At 37.1% G+C, this 19,430-nt stretch overlaps 1 protein-coding gene across 2 annotated transcripts; it reads left to right on the forward strand.

The window, feature by feature from the left end:
- The first annotated feature begins 1,018 nt into the window (after positions 1-1,018).
- On the forward strand, positions 1,019-18,055 carry grhl2a (grainyhead-like transcription factor 2a). Of its 2 annotated transcripts, none has more exons than XM_048153638.1 (16): positions 1,019-1,317; positions 2,724-2,910; positions 3,027-3,085; positions 3,321-3,624; positions 3,765-3,823; positions 5,092-5,248; positions 6,012-6,123; positions 10,180-10,274; positions 13,106-13,264; positions 14,216-14,300; positions 15,767-15,903; positions 16,127-16,164; positions 16,718-16,794; positions 16,916-17,001; positions 17,165-17,229; positions 17,341-18,055. In XM_048153638.1, exons 1-16 carry the CDS (start codon positions 1,301-1,303, stop codon positions 17,453-17,455), a joined length of 1,752 nt encoding a protein of 583 aa, XP_048009595.1. In that variant the 5' UTR covers positions 1,019-1,300; the 3' UTR covers positions 17,456-18,055. The 2 variants fall into 2 exon arrangements, with proteins under 2 accessions (XP_048009595.1, XP_048009596.1); XM_048153639.1 differs by lacking the exon at positions 1,019-1,317 and adding an exon at positions 1,821-1,949.
- The last annotated feature ends 1,375 nt before the right edge of the window (positions 18,056-19,430 follow it).

Here is a 19,430-nt window from a genome sequence, read left to right on the forward strand (position 1 = left end):
CAGGTAGAAGCTGAAGCGTTTCTCCAGGTCAAAACAGGTTATTTTTCTTTTGAGGCATGCCACGCCTCTTGTGAAATGTCCCATGAAGTGTGATAAGGATGCAGATCAAGTAAAACCTAGTGGGTTTTTTTTATTATTATTATTATTCATGACAGAACAAGACAAGCAATTTAAAACTATGAAAAACAGACTGATAATAATTGTATTTTTATATGCCTCTCTCTCTAATGTTGGTGAAAATTATGAAATATTTTTCTGCACTCAAGTGTCAGTTTCGGTTCCCATGACTGACAACAGTAGGTCATTAGTAGGTTTCACCTCACTTCTAGTCTTGTTGAAGCTTGTTCGTCTATGATCAGTCATGTACATATTACCACTGAAAACACTGAATTTTTAATTAGTTTTTCTCATTAAAAGCATAGGCTACATGGTACAGAAGCTGAGCCCAGGCCAGGCAAATCCCAGACACCCCAATCCAAGCAAAGAAAGAGCACATTTGAAGTCTTTAAAACAGAGCCACACCTGTTAATCCAACAGACACTTTTATTTGCAGCCCTAACAAACAAATAGCAGTCTGCTGGGCAACAATAGCTGTATTTGGATAAGCTCAGACAGAGGGCTAAACGTGAACAAACATTCCCTTTCCCAACAAGAACAACTCAGTGGAAACAGAAGTCATATTTCATTATACTCGGTTAAAAATAGGCTATAGTAATCTGCTCCCCTCAGCTGTCAATTATGTACAGTACAGACCTCAGAATCTCTCTCCTTGCTGAGCTTCTCCAATCATTCATCTTGTTTTATCTTTTTTTTACTCTGTAAACAAAACGTATTATACATAGGTTATTTGTTTAACCAACATTTAAACGTTTGTCATAAAACACGCCTCTCGAGTGATATTGCGCAATTAATGAACAAAATGCATGTTTTAACAGTATAGCGTGCAGTTATCTGACACGCCTTCTATACTGTACAGCCAATCGCCATTTCCGAATCAAAGCAGCTGCGTGGGGATTGGCTGGTTCGTCCCCTCCTTCAGGTAATGAGAGCGCACCTTTGCTTGCTCACAATAACAGTCACCTTGAGACTTCCTAGAATTAACACAATTTACCGCTTGATCCTGAATGTTCGGCTGCTCTCCTTTGTGCGGAACAGACGGAGGATGCTGTAATGAGAGTCGGATGCGAGAAGTTGTTTGACCTGTAGTCCGAGTTTTCTTTCAGCCGTTCCCTGCGACTCACCTGCCGCATCTTCACCGACCTGAAAGTCCAGTTTCTCTGTTGGGAGCCCCGCACTGCACATGGCTCAGGAGGAGAAGTAAGTCGCCGATGTAAACACTAATACAATCTATAAGAAATTGCAAACTTAAGTAAATTAAATAGCAATACGTTTTTAGTCTAGGGAATTTAATGACGTCACATGTGACGTCACGTCATCGTAGCAGGTTGTTTTGTTTAAAAAAATGCTTATTTTGTTTCTGCATGCTTTGATCCAGTGCTTCTGTTATTACATTCACTAAAGATAAAGAAAAAGGAAGAGGCCCAAGAATAGAACCCTGTGGAACTCCCACTATATTTTATTGTTATTCATATGTTTAATTAGGCTATATAAATATTTGTTTTTATATGTTTATTTAGATGATGAAACTGTATATACATTGCAACAAGAAAGAACAATTTTGGCAGATTGATGGTTTTTCTTTTCCTCTTCTGTTTGTGTTTGTTTGCTGTGGAACAACTATAACGGTGGGCCCGGGCAGGTGTCTTATATTAGCTAACATCCTTGTACAGCCCCTCCCATGCAACCCTTCCTCACTGTAGTATCAATATCCAGCAGGATATAGTCCATTGTCCCACAGAAAAAAAGCAGTTGTGTGGAAAATGTAAAAGGATAGTTCTGGGAATTTCAGTTGTATGATCCAGTCCTTTGTAAACTTCATGAACCCTAAGGTATAGAGAGAGGTGGTATTATTGGGATCAAGCCTGTTGTCCACACCGTTTGTTTGTTTGTTTACATTATTTTGATAATATTTTGCCTTTTTGTCTATACTTCAGATTGTTCGATATATGTATATTAACTGTACTATATATATATATATATATATATATATATATATATATATATATATATATATATATATATATATATAATAAATTTTTTAGTTCATTTATGTAAGTGAGTATAGCGAAATAAAGAAAACTGTGACATATTATACCCAAAAATTCTTCATACAGTGGACTATTAGTAAAATTGATAAAAATTTGGAACCAAAAATTATTCAGACACTTTGACCTGACCATGTTTTGATTAAGTGTTATCTGACATAATTAAGATTTTTTTTTTTTTTTTTTTCTGACACAGTTTAACTCTGAGATCTTGTCATATTTTATTACCATTTTTTTAAACTGTAGCGAATAAACTATTAATGAATAAAATGTTCAAGGTGTCTGAATATATCTTGGTTTGACTTTGCCATCACAGGAATAAATTTAATTTTAAAATATATTCAAAAACAAAACAGTTCTTTTAATTTGTAATAATATTTCTGTTTTTACTGTATTTTTGATTAAATAAATGCAGCCTTGGTGACAAGAGACTTTAAAAAAAAAAATAATAATAATAAAAAACATTAAAAAATTGTAAGATTTCCAAACTTTTGACAGGTACTGTATATCATTCTCGTACCTAGACCCTTTTTAAAATAGCGTGCCTGTATTTTACAGTAAGCGTCTGGTTGTGGTGGTGCCTAATGAGATGAGCATTCCATCCCGCCAAGCCTTCACGAGTGAAGATGAGGCATGGAAATCCTACTTGGAGAATCCACTGACCGCTGCCACCAAGGCCATGATGAGCATTAATGGAGATGAGGATAGTGTGGCCGCCCTGGGAATCCTTTATGATTACTATAAGGTCAGAGGTCATCTGTAACACACTACACTTAAGAAGGAAATGAATGTGCCTGTTAGGGGTGTAAATATTTGAAGGCATTGTGTCTGGAAGTTATTATACCATCACTTTTCCTTCAGGTTCCTAAAGAGAAGAGGCTCCTACCAGTACCCAAACTTCCAGAAGATCATGAAAAGAGGTCAGTCAAGCATAACAATTTGAGTGAAAGGTTGAACATGATCCATGTTATCCAGGAGTGATCCAAAGACCATCTTGTGCTTTGATAGTAGCAAGTAAATAATTTGCTTGCATTTCATTTTTTGAAATCTTGAAGGCCATACATTTCTAGGTTGCTGCAAACGAAAAAGAAAATTCCATGTTCCGATTGGAATAATCTGGACTAACCCCTTTGATTTCTGACCTCTTTCTTTCAGCCGGATCGGTCAAGATGGTTTTGAGTCCACGGAGAATCGTGTTCATGTCCTGAAGTCAATTCCAGTCAAGCTGTTCGATACAGTGCCGGATGAGGAGGGTGTCGTGGCCACTGTGAAAGCTGAGGTTTACGCCCAGTCATTCTCCAACCATCACCAGCAGCAGGGGCTTCATTATCAGCGCATGCACTACCACTCGGCTTTACAGGATTCAGCGAGCGCCAGCCACGACGGATACATGAAGGATGAACAGTGTAGTACACCAGATAGTAGCACCTTTGAGGACTCCTACCCTGAGGAAACTATGGTGAGGTTTCTAACAGTTTATGACAATCACTGGTAATGGTAGCTACAGGTCATTATACATCTCAGGGATAATATGTAATGGGATTTAGACCAGTTTGTTTCTTCAGTACGTTCACGTGTCCATCATATCATGTTTTTCAGAAGTACAGGGTTCCCACCACACTAGGCGCCGAAAACTTCAGCCAGGAACATTCAGGGGTGTAAGTACAGCATGCCAAACCCTTAATCTTTATTTACACTACTGAATTTGGGGGTCTGTAAGATCTTATGCTCACCAAGGCTGCATTTATTTATGATTAAAATGCAGTAAAAACAGTAATATTATTAAAGCTGCAAGCAGCATTCATCGGGGTTCAAGCTATTAAGACCTTTATGCCATCTATGGTGTTAGGGTGTTAGGCCGACACAAATGCATTTAAGATTTATAGGCTTTTGGGTAAATTTGGAGATGGAGATACATTTCTAAATCCTGTTATGGCTATCCAAATGGTAAAGTCCAACAGTTTTTAATAATTATTGACCTAAAAAATCTAGAGAATTTTTCTGCAGTTGTTTTAAGGTTGAGTGAAATACCTAGGACCTTAAAGCAAAGTTATAGAAAATGAGTAGATTTAATATATGCTATGAATATTGTTTATGCGTGATACATAGTGCCACCTGGTGGCTGATTTCTTTCATACTTAACTCAGGTCTCCACCAAGTTTTGTTTTGATCGGCCTCCCGTTAACCTGGTGTAACAGTTTCTCAAATTTCATAGGCCAATGGCAGCCATGTTTTTTGAGAGACGCGAAGGTCCTCATAGACATCCATGGCATCTTCAACCAAGACGCTGCATTTCAATTTTCAAGTCAATCGGACTAACGATTGTGTAGTTGTAGCCATTTTCATGTTTTTACCTGTTATAGTGCCACCAAGTGGACAGTCGCTTTACCATCATGCCAACTTGGACAAGGACAGTGCATGCCAATTTTTAAGTCAATCAGACTAACTGTTGTGTACATGTAGTGGTTTTCAGGTTTTTTTTTCAATTACAGTGCCACCAAGTGGCCAAACGCTACAATTTTTTTACTGTGACCTCGGACTGAGCTTGTATACACGTGTACCATGTTTGGTGAAAATATCTCATAGCAATCAAAAGATATAACCATTTTAGTAAAAGGCCAATGCTACTTCAAACGTTTTGGCGCTCAGTTGCGAACCTGATTCGCTTTTAATATATTTTAAAATGTAATTTATTCCTGTGATACAAAGCTGAATTTTCAGCATCATTACTCCAGTCTTCAGTCACATGATCCTTCAGATTTGATGATCAAGAAAAAAAGTCATATTATTTTCAATTTTGAAAATAGTTGTGCTGCTTAATAGTATGTTAGTGTAGCACTGAACATAGCTTTTTTCACAAATATGGACCAACAAAGTGTTTTTTCCTTTCTAAATTTGACACAAAAGTATTCCCATCCTGTCCTAGAGAATTGTTCCAGTACAATATAGAAGCGAGTCGCTCTGTGCGCGAGAAGGCCGGCGAGGGGCCCATGATCTATCTGAACAAAGGCCAGTTCTACGGAGTCACTCTCAGTGAGACCGGGGCCAACAAGGGCCTTCGTCATCCCATCAGTAAAGTGCGGGTAAGTTTTGCTGTTACCATGAAAGCACTCTTAAAGAAACACTCCACTTTTTTTGAAAATAGGCTCATTTTCCAACTCCCCTAGAGTTAAACATTTGAGTTTTACCGTTTCGGTAAAATCCATTCAGCCGATCTCCGGGTCTGGCGGTACCACTTTTAGTATAGCTTAGCATAGTTCATTGAATCTGATAAGACCGTTAGCAAAGAACTTTGCTGCCGTACCATGGGTGCAGCAGGCGCAATGATATTACACAGCGTCTCTCACAAATGTCTCCATGGTTGCAAGGCACGCTCCCTGTGCAAGCAGGGGGTCACAGGCGCTGCGTAATATCATTGCGCCTGCTGCACCCATGGTACGGCAGCAAAGTTCCTTGATTATTACGCCAGATGAGAGTATAGTTCCTAGCCATATCGGCCTAGAAAATCGCAACTTTTCATTTTCCGCCAGTCTTAGTACATGATATAACTACAGAAGAGTCAAGTTTTAAATAGGAAAAATATCGAAACTCTTTGGTCATTTTTGAGCAAGATGCTAACGGTCTAATCAGATTCAATGAACTATGCTAAGCTATGCTAAAAGTGGTACCACCAGACCCTGAGATCGGCTGAATGGATTTTAAAAACAGTAAAACTCAACTGTTTAACTCTAGGGGAGTTGGAAAATGAGCCTATTTTCAACAAAAGTGGAGTGTTCCTTTAACCCTGTAGCATATATTTGATATTAAGGACCAGAACCATTGTAATGTAACTCTTGTCTCTCTCAGAGTGTAGTGATGGTGGTGTTTGGACAGGACAAGTGTCGAGATGAGCAGCTAAAACACTGGAACTACTGGCACACCCGTCAACACACGGCCAAACAGAGAGTCCTTGACATAGGTGAGATTCTGCTTTATGTATATCTTTTACATATGTCTTAAAGCGCCCCTCACTCACTGCAAAAAAATTATTTTCTGCCTCAGTTTTTGTCAGGTACAAATATCTAAACATTCTTAAATCAAGATACATTTACTTGAGAAGAAAAATGACACAAGATAACAGTCTTGTTGTCAGAAAAAGGAATCAAAATTAAGTGACATTATGCTTAAAACAAGAAAAAAATATCTGCCAGTGGGGTAAGAAAATAAAGTTGTTTTCCCTTTTAAATTAAAGGATTAGTTCACTTCAGAATTAATTTTCCTGATAATTTACTCACCCCCATGTCATCCAAGATGTCTTTCTTTCTTCAGTCGAAAAGAAATTAAGGTTTTTAAGGAAAACATTCCAGGATTTTCCCCATATAGTGGACTTCATTGGGGTACAACAGTTTGAAGGTCCAAATTGCAGTTTCAGTACCGAGCAAGTGTTTACAAAGTCAAACTCCCTTTACAAAAAAGGTAAAACAACATTGTCGGACGATTTTGAAGTTGGAGGAGAGTTTTTCGCCCTACCGCGGTACTTCTGTCTACATCACGCGTGACCTTTCCAATATGATTACGTAATGCGTAGCGCATCGCAGAGCAGTGCAAGATGAGCATTTGTGGTTAAAAATTATATAATTTTTAATTTTTTTAGAAAATGACTGATCATTTTGCTAGATAAGACCCTTATTCCTCGTCTGGGATCATGTAGAGCCCTTTGAAGCTGCACTGAAACTGCAATTTGGACCTTCAACCCATTGAACCCCAGTAAAGTCCACTATATGGGGAAAAATCCTGGTAATTTCTTTTCGTTTTTTTTTTTTTTTCGTTTTCATCTTGGATGACATGGGGGTGAACTAGTCATTTAAGGGCGAGTAAATGATGACGGGTGAACTATCCGTTTTTAATTTTGCTTCTCAACTTGATTTAAGGATGTTCAGATATTTGCACTGAAACAAGACTGAGGAAGAAATTATCCTTTTGCAGTGCGCAAAAAAATGACTGGATTTCACCTGCAATAATTCGCAGAACAACAGTAAATATGACCGTACCTTAAGAATTATACCTACCCGGTGTTTCGGGGTGTGTCTTTGTATGTGTGACTCTGTGTGTGCATCATTATAGGCTATCCTTTTTTCTCTTTTATTCTCTGCGGCTGTATCACTGGGATACCAGATAACTGGAGTCCCCTCCTTTTGTTCATCTTTTTTTCTTCCCAGTTCTTCATTCACAATATTTAAGGTGTATCCTAAAAAAAGGGCCTGCAACTTTAGCACAATGCTCAGGGCAAAGTATTCCATCATAAGTCCCAGTTGGGAACCATAAGGACAATGGGGGGTCAGGTTAAAGGAATGGGGGGTGTTGACACCTGGGGGGCACTGTGATGGTCTTCTCCGTGACAGCTGGCAACCTGACGTGGTTTGGGTATGATTTTGGAAGAAAGAAACCCGATCTGCTGATCCTGATGTTGTCCTGATTTGAATAACAGTATCCAGGGATTTTTCATAGTGCCTGAGGCTGAAGATCAGGATTTGAATAGGAGCGTTAACCGTTGTGTGTGTGTGGGGGGGTTGAATCCTCAGACAAACGGGGGCTTGGGAAAGGGTCCTGCTCTTTTGTAAACGGAAGGCTTGAGTAACATCTGCCGTACATTTAAGCGGAGTTGTATTTACACAGCAGGCAGGTACCATGTCATAGACGTGAAGCGTGTAATAGAACGCTGGCGTCTGAGGTCAAAATTCATCTCGCTGTGTTTTGTTCTTTTTTTTTTTTTTATCTTTAAATGACTCTGAATATAACCTGAAGTGCTCAAATTTGTTTGCAGCTTTGCATACTATATACATATTTTACACATGGCAAAATAAGAAAATGCTGTCTTTCCCACATTTATCTTGTCTTCTTCATGTTGTTTGAAAATACAGTGGGGTGCAAAAGTCTTTGTGAAAATGTAGTATTTTGCAACTAATATCAGCATAACTATTTGAGTGACAAGCTTAACTTGAAAATTGGCATGAATTTGAGAATGTCTTAGTATTTAGTCCACCTTATGCTTTAATAAGCATACAAGCACTCAAAATGGCAAAACCTGATGATCATGTTCTCCAGCGTGATTTGAGATTTGAGATTGTGATTCAATGAACTGGACTTTCGCACAAAGGAGTTCAAAAGGTCACAAACTTGATTAGAGGCTTAATGATGTAGAATAAAACATGAATACAATTTAAAATATTTTTTTTTTATAATCAAATATAAATAGATAAATCTATTTTATACTATACTTATTTTAGTCATTTAATGTATTTTATTCAATTTTTTTTTTTTTTTATCCAAATAAGATCTTGAATCCCAGATTTACCTTGGCCACGTACACACTGTAAGTTTCAGGAGTGACAACCGCATTTAAATGCGGGAGTGAAGTGCGATGATTGACAGCTTGGAAACCATAGTGACGTTCTGGCGTCTCTTTGGTATTCGTTATCGTGACCAAAGTAATATTAAAGTGACAAAACACTCGTTATTTTCAGCAATTTAACTAAACACACTAACACAGTCGACGGAGGCGTCGTGTTTTGTTTATGCTTGTATAGCCAGTTTCACACAGTGCGCGGCACTCATTCTGTGTTGCCATGGTCACTCATTATAAGCTTGTTGTTTAAGCTCGTCTCATAAAACAAACGGGTTTATGGAGTTATTAAAGTGAGCAGACATGAATCGCGATTTTCAGCATAAAGCATTTGGATAGGCTTGTGCTTTCCCTGTGATTCGCCGCGCATACACGAGAGGCAAACGTTACACCGGTGCACGTAAACGTCATTAACAACTAGTTGTTCAGTTCGGTTCCGTACACACTGCATAGAATTTCTGTAAATGCGGTTGTCACTACCTGTATTTTTCGGGAGTTAATACGGTTGTAGAATGCGGTTGTCACTCCCGTATTTTACTGAACTGTGTGTGTACAGAACGAGATTAAGCACTAAAAGGTGAACTGACAACCGAATTTAGCTGTAGTGTGTACGTGGCCCTTGTAACCTCATAAATTTCAAAATAAAAGTTTTATATTATTTTTCTAAATTTAATTAAATACATTTATTATGTTCAATTTATTTTGTTCTTGAATCCCAGCTTTAAAAAAAAAAAAAAAAAAAAAAAAAAAATATTTAAATGTATATAATTTTATTCATTTTAATGTATATTATTTTTATTAATCTAAATAAGACCTTGAATCTCAGATTTTTTTATGTGACTTAAGACATTTGAACCCCACTGTCCACTGTTAAAGGGTTAGTTCACCCAAAAATGAAAATTCTGTCATCACTGCACCCTCATGTTGTTCCATCCAAACCCGTAAGACTTTGGTTCATTTTCAGAACACAATTGGAGATCTTTTTTGATGAAATCTGTGATTTCTGTCCCTCCATAGTCAGCTACATAACTACCACTTCGACGCTTGAAAAAGTTCATAAAGAGATCGTAAAAGTAATCCATATGAATTGAGCTGTTTAATCTAAATTTTCTGAAAAGGCTCGATCACTTTATATGATGAACATATAAACACTGATCAGCGAACATAAACAGAAGCTCAAACGAACCTGCTTGATGCGCGAGAACAAACCCGGTTCTTGTACACATCAAACAAACATGCTTGAGCTTCCGTTTATCATAACTGATGTGTGCGTTGATGAATGTTTATATGTGAATAAAAGCCTAAATTCAATCTGTTCATCATATAAAGCGATCGAGTCTCTTTAGAGAATTTGAACTAAACCGCTAAATTCATATGGATTCATTTTACGATCTATGAACATTTTGAAGCATCAAAGTGTCAGTTGCGTATCTGTCAATAGAGGGAGAGAAATAACTTCATAAAAAATATCTTAATTTGTGTTCCAAAGATAAATCTTATGGGTCTTGGAACAACATGAGGGTGAGTAATTAATGACAGAATTTTAATTTTCAGGACTTAAAGAAAAAACTTAAAAAAATTATAAAATATAACTAATATATTGTTTTCATAAACTCATTTTTCACCCCTCAGCTGACTATAAAGAGAGCTTTAACACCATTGGCAACATTGAGGAAATCGCATACAATGCTGTGTCCTTCACCTGGGATATCAATGAAGAGGCAAAGGTGAGACTTCAGTTTTGATTCTCAGAGTTTTGACCTGGATGTTAAGTTTGTTGTGTTTGGGTCCAGCTGAAGTTGTTTGATAACAGCCGCTCAGCCTGAGGAGATTCCAACTCCCTTCTTCTCCTCTTCCCTGCAGCATCCTATTCACTGTCAGGAGGATTTTTCCTTCTTAGTTCCAGTGCTTAACAAGCTTACTTTAAGTGCACACTTAAGGGAGGAGGTCCACCCAGTGCTCATGGTCAATATTTGTCTTTTAAAATTGGGCTTTTGAAGTAGCCTGATATGTAATTGTAATAGCCAGTGGAAGAGGCCCTAATCTTTGGGATTTTTTTTTTTTTTTTTTTTTTTTTTTTGGGGGGTGGGGTTTTTTTTTTTTTTTTTTTTTTTTTTGATAAAGATTGCAAAAATATAAACATTTACATGCTTTCAATTTAAGAGCCAACTGATGATGATCTGATAGTGTAGAAAGATGTTGTAAGATTTCAGTGATACTTTGTATTTGTTCAACCATCATTTGCTCACATGCACCCACATGCACATTCACACAGAAACACAGAGCCCACACTATAAAGATTTGTTGTGAAAGATTTGTCCGTGTAAGCGTTTGCTAACGGATTTCTGTCAGAACTGATCACGTGGCCCTGAGAAAGCAAGTGGTTCTCATAACATTGAACAACAAGCTCCTCTATGAAACAACAGCTACAGGCACAGACATGAAAGGACGGGAGACCGTCAGTGGGAAACTATTTTCGCCTCAGGCTGAAGGATTCGCTAGCTTTCATCTTTCAACAGTCGTTTTTCCAGTGTCTCTTGATGTATTGGCATAAAACAGGTTACAGTTGGGAATATTTCAAATCAATTTAGTTTTGCTTACTATTTGAATAAACCGCAGACAGGCACACAATGTAAGAGTGGTTATGTGGTTTTTAGAGTTTAGAGTCGCCATTTAGAGATTTTGTTTTAAGATTTAACATCTTCTCAACAGAGAAGATTTATTCTTCCATATTAAAGGTCACAAGCGATAAAAGGTTTTGTCTGCAAAGAAGCTGGATAGATTTTTTTCAGATTAGAGATAGACTACTGCTAAAAAGAGTTTCCAAGGAAAATTCTTTAATTTACAGTGCCGTAGTTACACGTTATACATGTACTTGCTATAGTAATAACAGTAAATTATGCATGATTACAAGTAACTAACCCTAAACCAAACCCCTAACTGTAACTCTATAGTAAGTACATGTAGTTAATTAATAGTACTCAGTACTTATTGAGTAAGTACAATGTAACTACGGCACTGTAAAATAAAGTGTAACCGAAAACTCACATTTTTTGTAAAATCCGGGAGGCAATCCCATAATAGCTTTTTATTCAGGACTAGTCTATTAATCAGACCGTCTGTAAAGTGTGAAGCTGAGGTGTAATTTCACCGCCACCTCTAACATGTTTTCCGAACATATGTCTGCCATTGGTCAAACATATAGTCCCACCCCCTAAAATAATGCCATTGGTTGAACCAGTGCGCATCTTTGCAGCTTTTATAAGCATTTCACGCATGTGCGAATACGCTGTGTTAAGTTAAAAAGAGGTTAAAGGATGATTTTTTTTGTACGTATGTGCAAGGTATTGACTAGCACTTCATTCAAAAGAAGTTTTAAAAACATGCAGTGGAAAAATGGATGACACAAAAATGGGACAAATGAGACACGTTTTTTAAAAGTTAAACTTCTGCCACATTTAGAGACACTGTCAAAGATGCAAGACTTGAGCACAACAGTCAAAAACATCCGTCTAGCATATTTACAGAAAAACAATGGAAAAGAAGCAGAAAGGGTTAGTTCACTCAAAAAAGAAATTTCTGTCATTAATTACTCACCCTCATGTTGTTCCACACCCGTAACACCTTCATTCACTGGTTCAACACAAATTAAGATATTTTTGATGATATCTGAAAGGTTTCTGATTTCCCTTTACACAGCAATATCATTCCAAATTTCAAGGCCCAGAAAGTTAGTAAAGACGCTATTAAAATAGTCCATGGGACTACAGTAGTTTAACCTCAATGTTATGAAGCGATGAGAATACATTTTGTGTGCAAAAACAAACAAAAATAATGACTTTATTCAACAATTTCTTATCTTCTATGTCAGTCTCCTATGCTGTTTACACAGTAAATAGTACTTCCAGGTTCTACGTCAGAATGCCGACTTAATATTGGCCGGCTCCTGCATCCGCATCACATGTATGCGTCGTGCTGCTCACGTGTTCAGCGACGTAGAAACTGGAAACACTGCAAAGTATTCTCGTCACTTCATAACACTGAGGTTGAACCACTGTAGTCACATGGACTATTTTAACAATGTCTTTACTACCTTTCTGGGCCTTAAATTTTGGAATGACATTGCTGTGTATAGGGAGAACAGAAATCTTTCGGATTTCATCAAAAATATCTTAATTTGTGTTCTGAAGACGAACGAAGGTCTTACAGTTTTGGAACGACATGCGGGTGACTAATTAATTAAAGAAATTTATTTTTTAGGTGAACTAACCCTTAAATGCACCAACATATTCTGTGTGAACAGCCCCTTACTGCACTTGTTTTCCTTTTTTAAAAATGCGCAAATGTTTTCAGTGCACTTACTGCACTGTTTTCTAGTTTTTACATGTAAAAATGCAAATATTCCCCTAATAGTTGAGCAGCTTGGTGTGGAATAATTGGCCCCTGGCTCTCCTGTCTTAAGATCTGACATGATTGCTTGGCCATACGTGACCTTTTCCAAGCTCAGAAATGCATGTTTTGTCAAGCTGATTTTTGCATGTATCTTATTTTTTTCCAGGTTTTCATTACGGTGAACTGCCTGAGCACAGATTTCTCCTCACAGAAGGGAGTCAAAGGTCTTCCACTTATGATCCAGATTGACACCTACAGTTATAATAACAGGAGTAACAGACCCATCCACAGAGCCTACGCACAGATCAAGGTCTTCTGTGACAAGGTTGGTGCTGCGTCAATGTGATTGTTGTCGGTCATATACCTGCATTTGAATAACAGACCTCAGTCATTTTAGTGGCAGTGACAGTGGCAATTTCCTGTTTGCCATTGCCATTTCCTGTAGTGGCTGTAATTATGCAACCAACATGTAGCGTAGATATACTACATTAAATATAGTGAATAAATCGCAAGCATAATAATCTTCCATGGATAGACTACCCTATATATCATTCACTTTCCTAACCAATCCTAAACTACTTCTTTTCACTTAATAGTAAGTAGTGGTGTTTTCAGAGAATTTACTAATAACTATATTTATGTATATTGAACATTTTATAACACAACTCTGCATAGTGTAAGGGTCTTAATTTAATTTAATATTTTTACTTTTTCTTTCTACTAAGATGATTCTGAAAGAAAACACCCAGAGCCTACTGTTATACTGTAACAAACGCTACTTTCACATGCATCTGACAGATAAACCACACGCTAATGTCGTTAATGTTGTGGCTATTTCTGCAAACAGTTTGCTTCACACATTCAGTTTATCACTTTATCTGTGCACGTACATTTTAGACACTAACATTAAGTTCTTGCTTCGTCCATACAAGAAATGCATGTCATTGAATGATCGGGGTTTTCTAGCATATTTTCTTCAACCGCTCAGGTAATGTCAGTGGCATGACTCAAATCAGGGGTGGCTAAAATTACAATTTAAAATCAGAATATGAGCATAGCTCACTTACATATTCGAAACTTTGGAGATACTGATTCAGCACACTATTATTAAGCTCCAGTGAGTGGCAAAGCATGTTTAACTCTTTAATGCAAGTGCCAGGCACTGCCCTGTTAGTTTGAAAAGTATCAGGTAAAAAGCCAGCTCGCTCTTGTTGCTCTGGCAGCCCTGAGCAACGTTAACAGCCAGTATGATCACACACTCATGTCTTCTGTACAGGGAGCTGAGCGAAAAATTCGTGATGAGGAGAAAAAGCAGCTCCGGAAGAAGGTCAAAGGTCAGACTGTTGGCCAGGGCCATGATGGTGAGAGTTCTGTCAATCAACCAAACAAACATTCATTTATGCAAACCTGAACATGTGGTGCCATTATCCTTAGATGCTGTATCAATGAATCATACATTTTTCATTAGATAGATAATGGATAAAATGCACTTCAGTCATGACAACTCTCAGGATAGTTGAACAGCATTTTATTAATGTATTTAATAGATTGTACATTGGTTTGGTCTTGGCAGACTAGATCTGCTACCCTGCTGCTGTTGCAGAGCAACAGAGTATGACTTGCTTTTGCTAAATTAATTGTGCACACGATTTAGCAAATCGAGGGAACTAAATAGTAAATCTAAATAACAAATAGGGAACTAAATAACAAATCGAGGGAACAAAATAGTTTGTGCGCACGATTTAGCAAATCGAGGGAACTAAATAGTAAATCGTGCACACGATTTAGCAAATCGAGGGAACGAAATAGTAAATCGTCCACATGATTTAGAACGAAATAGTAAATCGTGCGCACGATTTAGCAAATCGAGGGAACGAAATAGTAAATCGTCCACATGATTTAGAACAAAATAGTAAATCGTGGGCACGATTTAGCAAATCGAGGGAATGAAATAGTAAATTGTGCACACAATTTAGCAAATCGAGGGAACTAAATAGTAAATCTAAATAACAAATAGGGAACTAAATAAATCGAGGGAACAAAATAGTTTGTGCACACGATTTAGCAAATCGAGGGAACGAAATAGTAAATCGTCCACATGATTTAGAACGAAATAGTAAATTGTGGGCACGATTTAGCAAATCGAGGGAGCTAAATAGTAAATCTAAATAACAAATAGGGAACTAAATAACAAATCGATGAAACGAAATAGTTTGTGCGCACAATTTAGCAAATCAAGGGAACAAAATAGTAAATTGTGCGCATGATTTTGCAAATCGAGGGAACAAAATAGTAAATCATCAACATGATTTAGAACAAAATAGTAAATCGTGGACACGATTTAGCAAATTGAGGGAACTAAATAGTAAATCGTTTACATGATTTAGAACAAAATAGTAAATCGTGCACATGATTTAGAATGAAAGTAAATCGTCCACATGATTTACCAAATCGAGGAAACAAAATAGTAAATTGTCCACATAATCTCGAACAAAATAGTAAATCGTGCACATGATTTAGAATGAAATAGTAAATCGTGGGCATGATTTAGAAAATCAATGGAACTAAATAGTATATTGTGCGCACGATTTAGCAAATCAAGGGAACGAATTAGTAAATTGTGCGCACTATTTAGAGTTTCACGGCTGAACTATTCATATAGTCGTCACATATTAGGTGAAAACCTGTAGTGCAAACTTTTTATTTTGTCATTTACTTATTCATCACAAAATGTCTATGACCTTTTTTTGTCCCTGGTGTCTCATGAATATATGTTTCTACTTGCTGATTTTTCTCTTGAGTCATTGTTTTTCTTTCACCCTGTTAGGTAAGAGAGGGAGTTTTGCCACTTTACCTCAAAAAAGGCCAGATATCACACTTTTCAAAACTATGACAGACTTGGAGTCCCAGCCTGTCCTCTTCATCCCCGATGTCCATTTGAACAACCTCCAGAGAGCCGGTCAGGTGAGGAGGAATGATCAATGCAGTGCTTAAAGTGATAGTAAAGTGGTTTCAGTACTGAATTGTTGGGTATTGATGTGGAATACTCAGAAGTGATTATTAAGGTGTAGTCTCTAAGTAGTTAATAGTGACTTATTGATATTTTGAAAGCACTGTCATTGTTATGTAGAGCATGTGCAGTTTTACTGTAAGTCTCTATAATGTTTCGTACTCTCTTTGTGTATAGGTGTTCAGCTTTGGTGTTGAAGAAATGGAGAATGAAGGGTCAGTGTGATTACCGTGAATGTCCTTGTTTAATCTAATTGTATTGGGTTTTAGGAATGCAAGATATGGCTTCACCATACTGGTTATCTGCTGAGATTATGTCATCTAACTCTTACATAAATGTAATTTTAAAAGCACTAATAGAAATGTTAAATGTAGTCTTTAGCTCACTCTCAAAAAATTGATGTCTGTTTTTCATTCTGTACATTCTGTATAATGTCATGCCTACATTTGCTTAATCACTGATTTTAGTTGTACTGTTTTATTTTTTAATTTTAGGCAAAATATTTTAGAATTGTCAGCTACTTATTAGTTTTTGACAATAATAACATGAAAATAATTTAATATTATTTGATATACATATATAATCTTTTAATCAAACTTTATGATGCATCACTACTTGTATTATTAAGCTCAGCAAACATCAAACCAGTCGAATCAATCCAGTGTGTTTCAAATATATCTTCATTTATTTCTTGCGGTAATAACTGTAACATTGAAAGGCAATGTCACAGAAGTATAAAAATGATTGATTTATCCGTTTCTCATGCAGGGTGGCCATGAAAAGATCATTCCGGTCAGAGGATGATGTTTCTCCACCCGCCAAATACAGCAGAGAGGACAAGAGAGGTATGAATTACTGCATAGGTGTGAGATTTACATGTCAAGGCAATAGAATATGTCCCATTCCTCTATATTAATGCTTATTCAAATTCATTTATATACATATCTGAACATGATGTTTCTGCAGTCCTGCTGTATGTAAGGAGGGAAGCTGATGAAGTTTTTGATGCACTGATGCTGAGATCTCCAACACTGAAAAGTTTACTCGAAGCAGTAAGTACATGATTCAAGATTTTTAACAGGAAGAAGTGATAAAGTATTACACTGCATTTGGTAGCAGGTCAGATTACTTTCCATAGAATTGGAGTTGGAAATAAGCTGCCATTCACAGAGGATTTTCTGTTCAAGCTGCTGTTTATCTTTTTTTCTCCTGAAGATATCAGGCAAATATTCTGTTCCTGTGGAGAAGATGACTAAAATCTACAAGAAAAGCAAGAAAGGGTAAGTAAACATTTACCTGTATAAAATCCATCCTCTCAACTTGCAATAAAAGCACAAATATATGTTTTTATTTCATTTTGAATTATTTAATGTATCTCATTCAACCACTAGTATCCTGGTCAACATGGACGACAACATCATTGAGCACTACTGCAACGAGGACACGTTTATCCTGGCCATTGACAATCAGGCGGACTGTTTCCGGGTCACTCTCACTGAAATTTAAATGCTAGCACCTCAACAACATTCTGGTTCTACTGGGAGGACTTAATTGGGACCCTGAAGCAGCACACAATTCATTCAGCTCTTCAGTACTCGTGTTTGGTTCTTATGACCTCTGTATTAGGAGATGAAACATCTTCGGAAGTCGTTGACTTGGGAATGCACTTCAGTGGACCTGCTACAGCTTAAATCGCTTTAATAAAAGTTATGATGGACAGTCTGAACAACACATAAAATGCTCTTCCAAAGCACTATAATATGCCTGTCAAGTTTAAAGCCTTTTTTTTTTTTTCCTTTGTGCTGTCTCCCCCTTGTGGCCAACAGTGTGAAGCCCTAAAAAAGCATGGATCAGTGCTTCGATGATATTTGAACATTTAAAGGATCTTTATCATTCGAGGAAAACATATTGTGTTGTAAATTATATCCACAACAAAGCCATGAATACACTCTGCTCTTCATCTTAAGTGTTGCATGGATGCATGTATAATTTACCCATATTTCTCATTGTGTTGTATGTTGATGTTTTGATGTCTTTTTAAAAACATACCTTTGTACATATTTTTTATGGTTGTATTTTATCAGTTGAATAAACAAGTCCAGAGTATCTTCACAGTTGTACATTCACATATTTGATTAAACTGTTTGACCAATTGAAGTTTAGTCACATTTACTACCTTTCTGGGCCTTGAAAGTGGTAGTTGCATAGGCTGTCTATGGAGGGACAGTTTTGGAACAACATGAGGGTGAGTAATTAATGACAGAATTTTCATTTTTGGGTGAACTAACCCTTTAAATGTCTTAACAACTAATCATGTTTTGTAGTTTATAACATTACAGTATTTTATCTGTTTTATTATTTGTATGAAATTTGCATGTAATATGTATATTGCTTTTGCTAAACAGCAGTTAAATGTTTGTTTTGATAGAGTCTGTGCTTGTTCAGGAAAAAACACTTTAGGCAGAAGAGAACTGAATTTAAAAGCACTAATCATATCACATTTTAATATGAAAACACCCTTTGATTCTTATTTGTTTCCCAGGCTTTAGGTGTGTGTATAATTATGCAGGCACATGGTGTCTCCATATGTGTAGGTTCAGTCTTTAACCCTTGGGGGATTTGCTTGTTTGGAGTCTGATTACCTCTGGAAAACACTGCAACAGGAATCAATCACAAACAATATGAATATTGAAACGTTTAAGCAGCGTCTGACAAGTTCCCAAACTGGTTTCTGGTGTTTTCTGCGAAACATGCAGGTCATATAAAGAGGTACAGTGGGTATGGAAAGTATTCAGACCCCCTTAAATTTTTCACTCTTTGTTATATTGCAGCCATTTGCTAAAATCATTTAAGTTCATTTTTTTTCCTCATTAATGTACACACAGCACCCCATATTGACAGAAAAACACAGAATTGTTGACATTTTTGCAGATTTAAAAAAAAGAAAAGAAAAACTGAAATATCACATGGTCAAGTATTCAGACTCTTTGCTGTGACACTCATATATTTAACTCAGGTGCTGTCCATTTCTTCTGATCATCCTTGAGATGGTTCTACACCTTCATTTGAGTCCAGCTGTGTTTGATTATACTGATTGGACTTGATTAGGAAAGCCACACACCTGTCTATATAAGACCTTACAGCTCACAGTGCATGTCAGAGCAAATGAGAATCATGAGGTCAAAGGAACTGCCTGAAGAACTCAGAGACAGAATTGTGGCAATGCACAGATCTGGCCAAGGTTACAAAAACATTTCTGCTGCACTTAAGATTCCTAAGAGCACAGTGGCCTCCATAATCCTTAAATGGAAGAAGTTTGGGACAACCAAAACCCTTCCTAGAGCTGGCCGTCCGGCCAAACTGAGCTATCGGGGGAGAAGAGCCTTGGTGAGAGAGGTAAAGAAGAACCCAAAGATCATTGTGGCTGAGATCCAGAGATGCAGTCGGGAGATGGGAGAAAGTTGTAGAAAGTCAACCATCA

Source organism: Megalobrama amblycephala, linkage group LG13 (assembly GCF_018812025.1).
Source record: "Megalobrama amblycephala isolate DHTTF-2021 linkage group LG13, ASM1881202v1, whole genome shotgun sequence".
In the NCBI taxonomy this organism is placed as follows: Eukaryota; Metazoa; Chordata; class Actinopteri; order Cypriniformes; family Xenocyprididae; genus Megalobrama; species Megalobrama amblycephala.

What these genes read in the sequence shown, in the direction of transcription:
- grhl2a (XM_048153638.1), top strand. An exon ending in TCAAGGTCTTCTGTGACAAG is followed by an intron (nt 13,265 to 14,215) that starts GTTGGTGCTGCG and finishes TCTTCTGTACAG; the next exon opens with GGAGCTGAGCGAAAAATTCG. An exon ending in GAAGAAATGGAGAATGAAGG is followed by an intron (nt 16,165 to 16,717) that starts GTCAGTGTGATT and finishes TTTCTCATGCAG; the next exon opens with GGTGGCCATGAAAAGATCAT.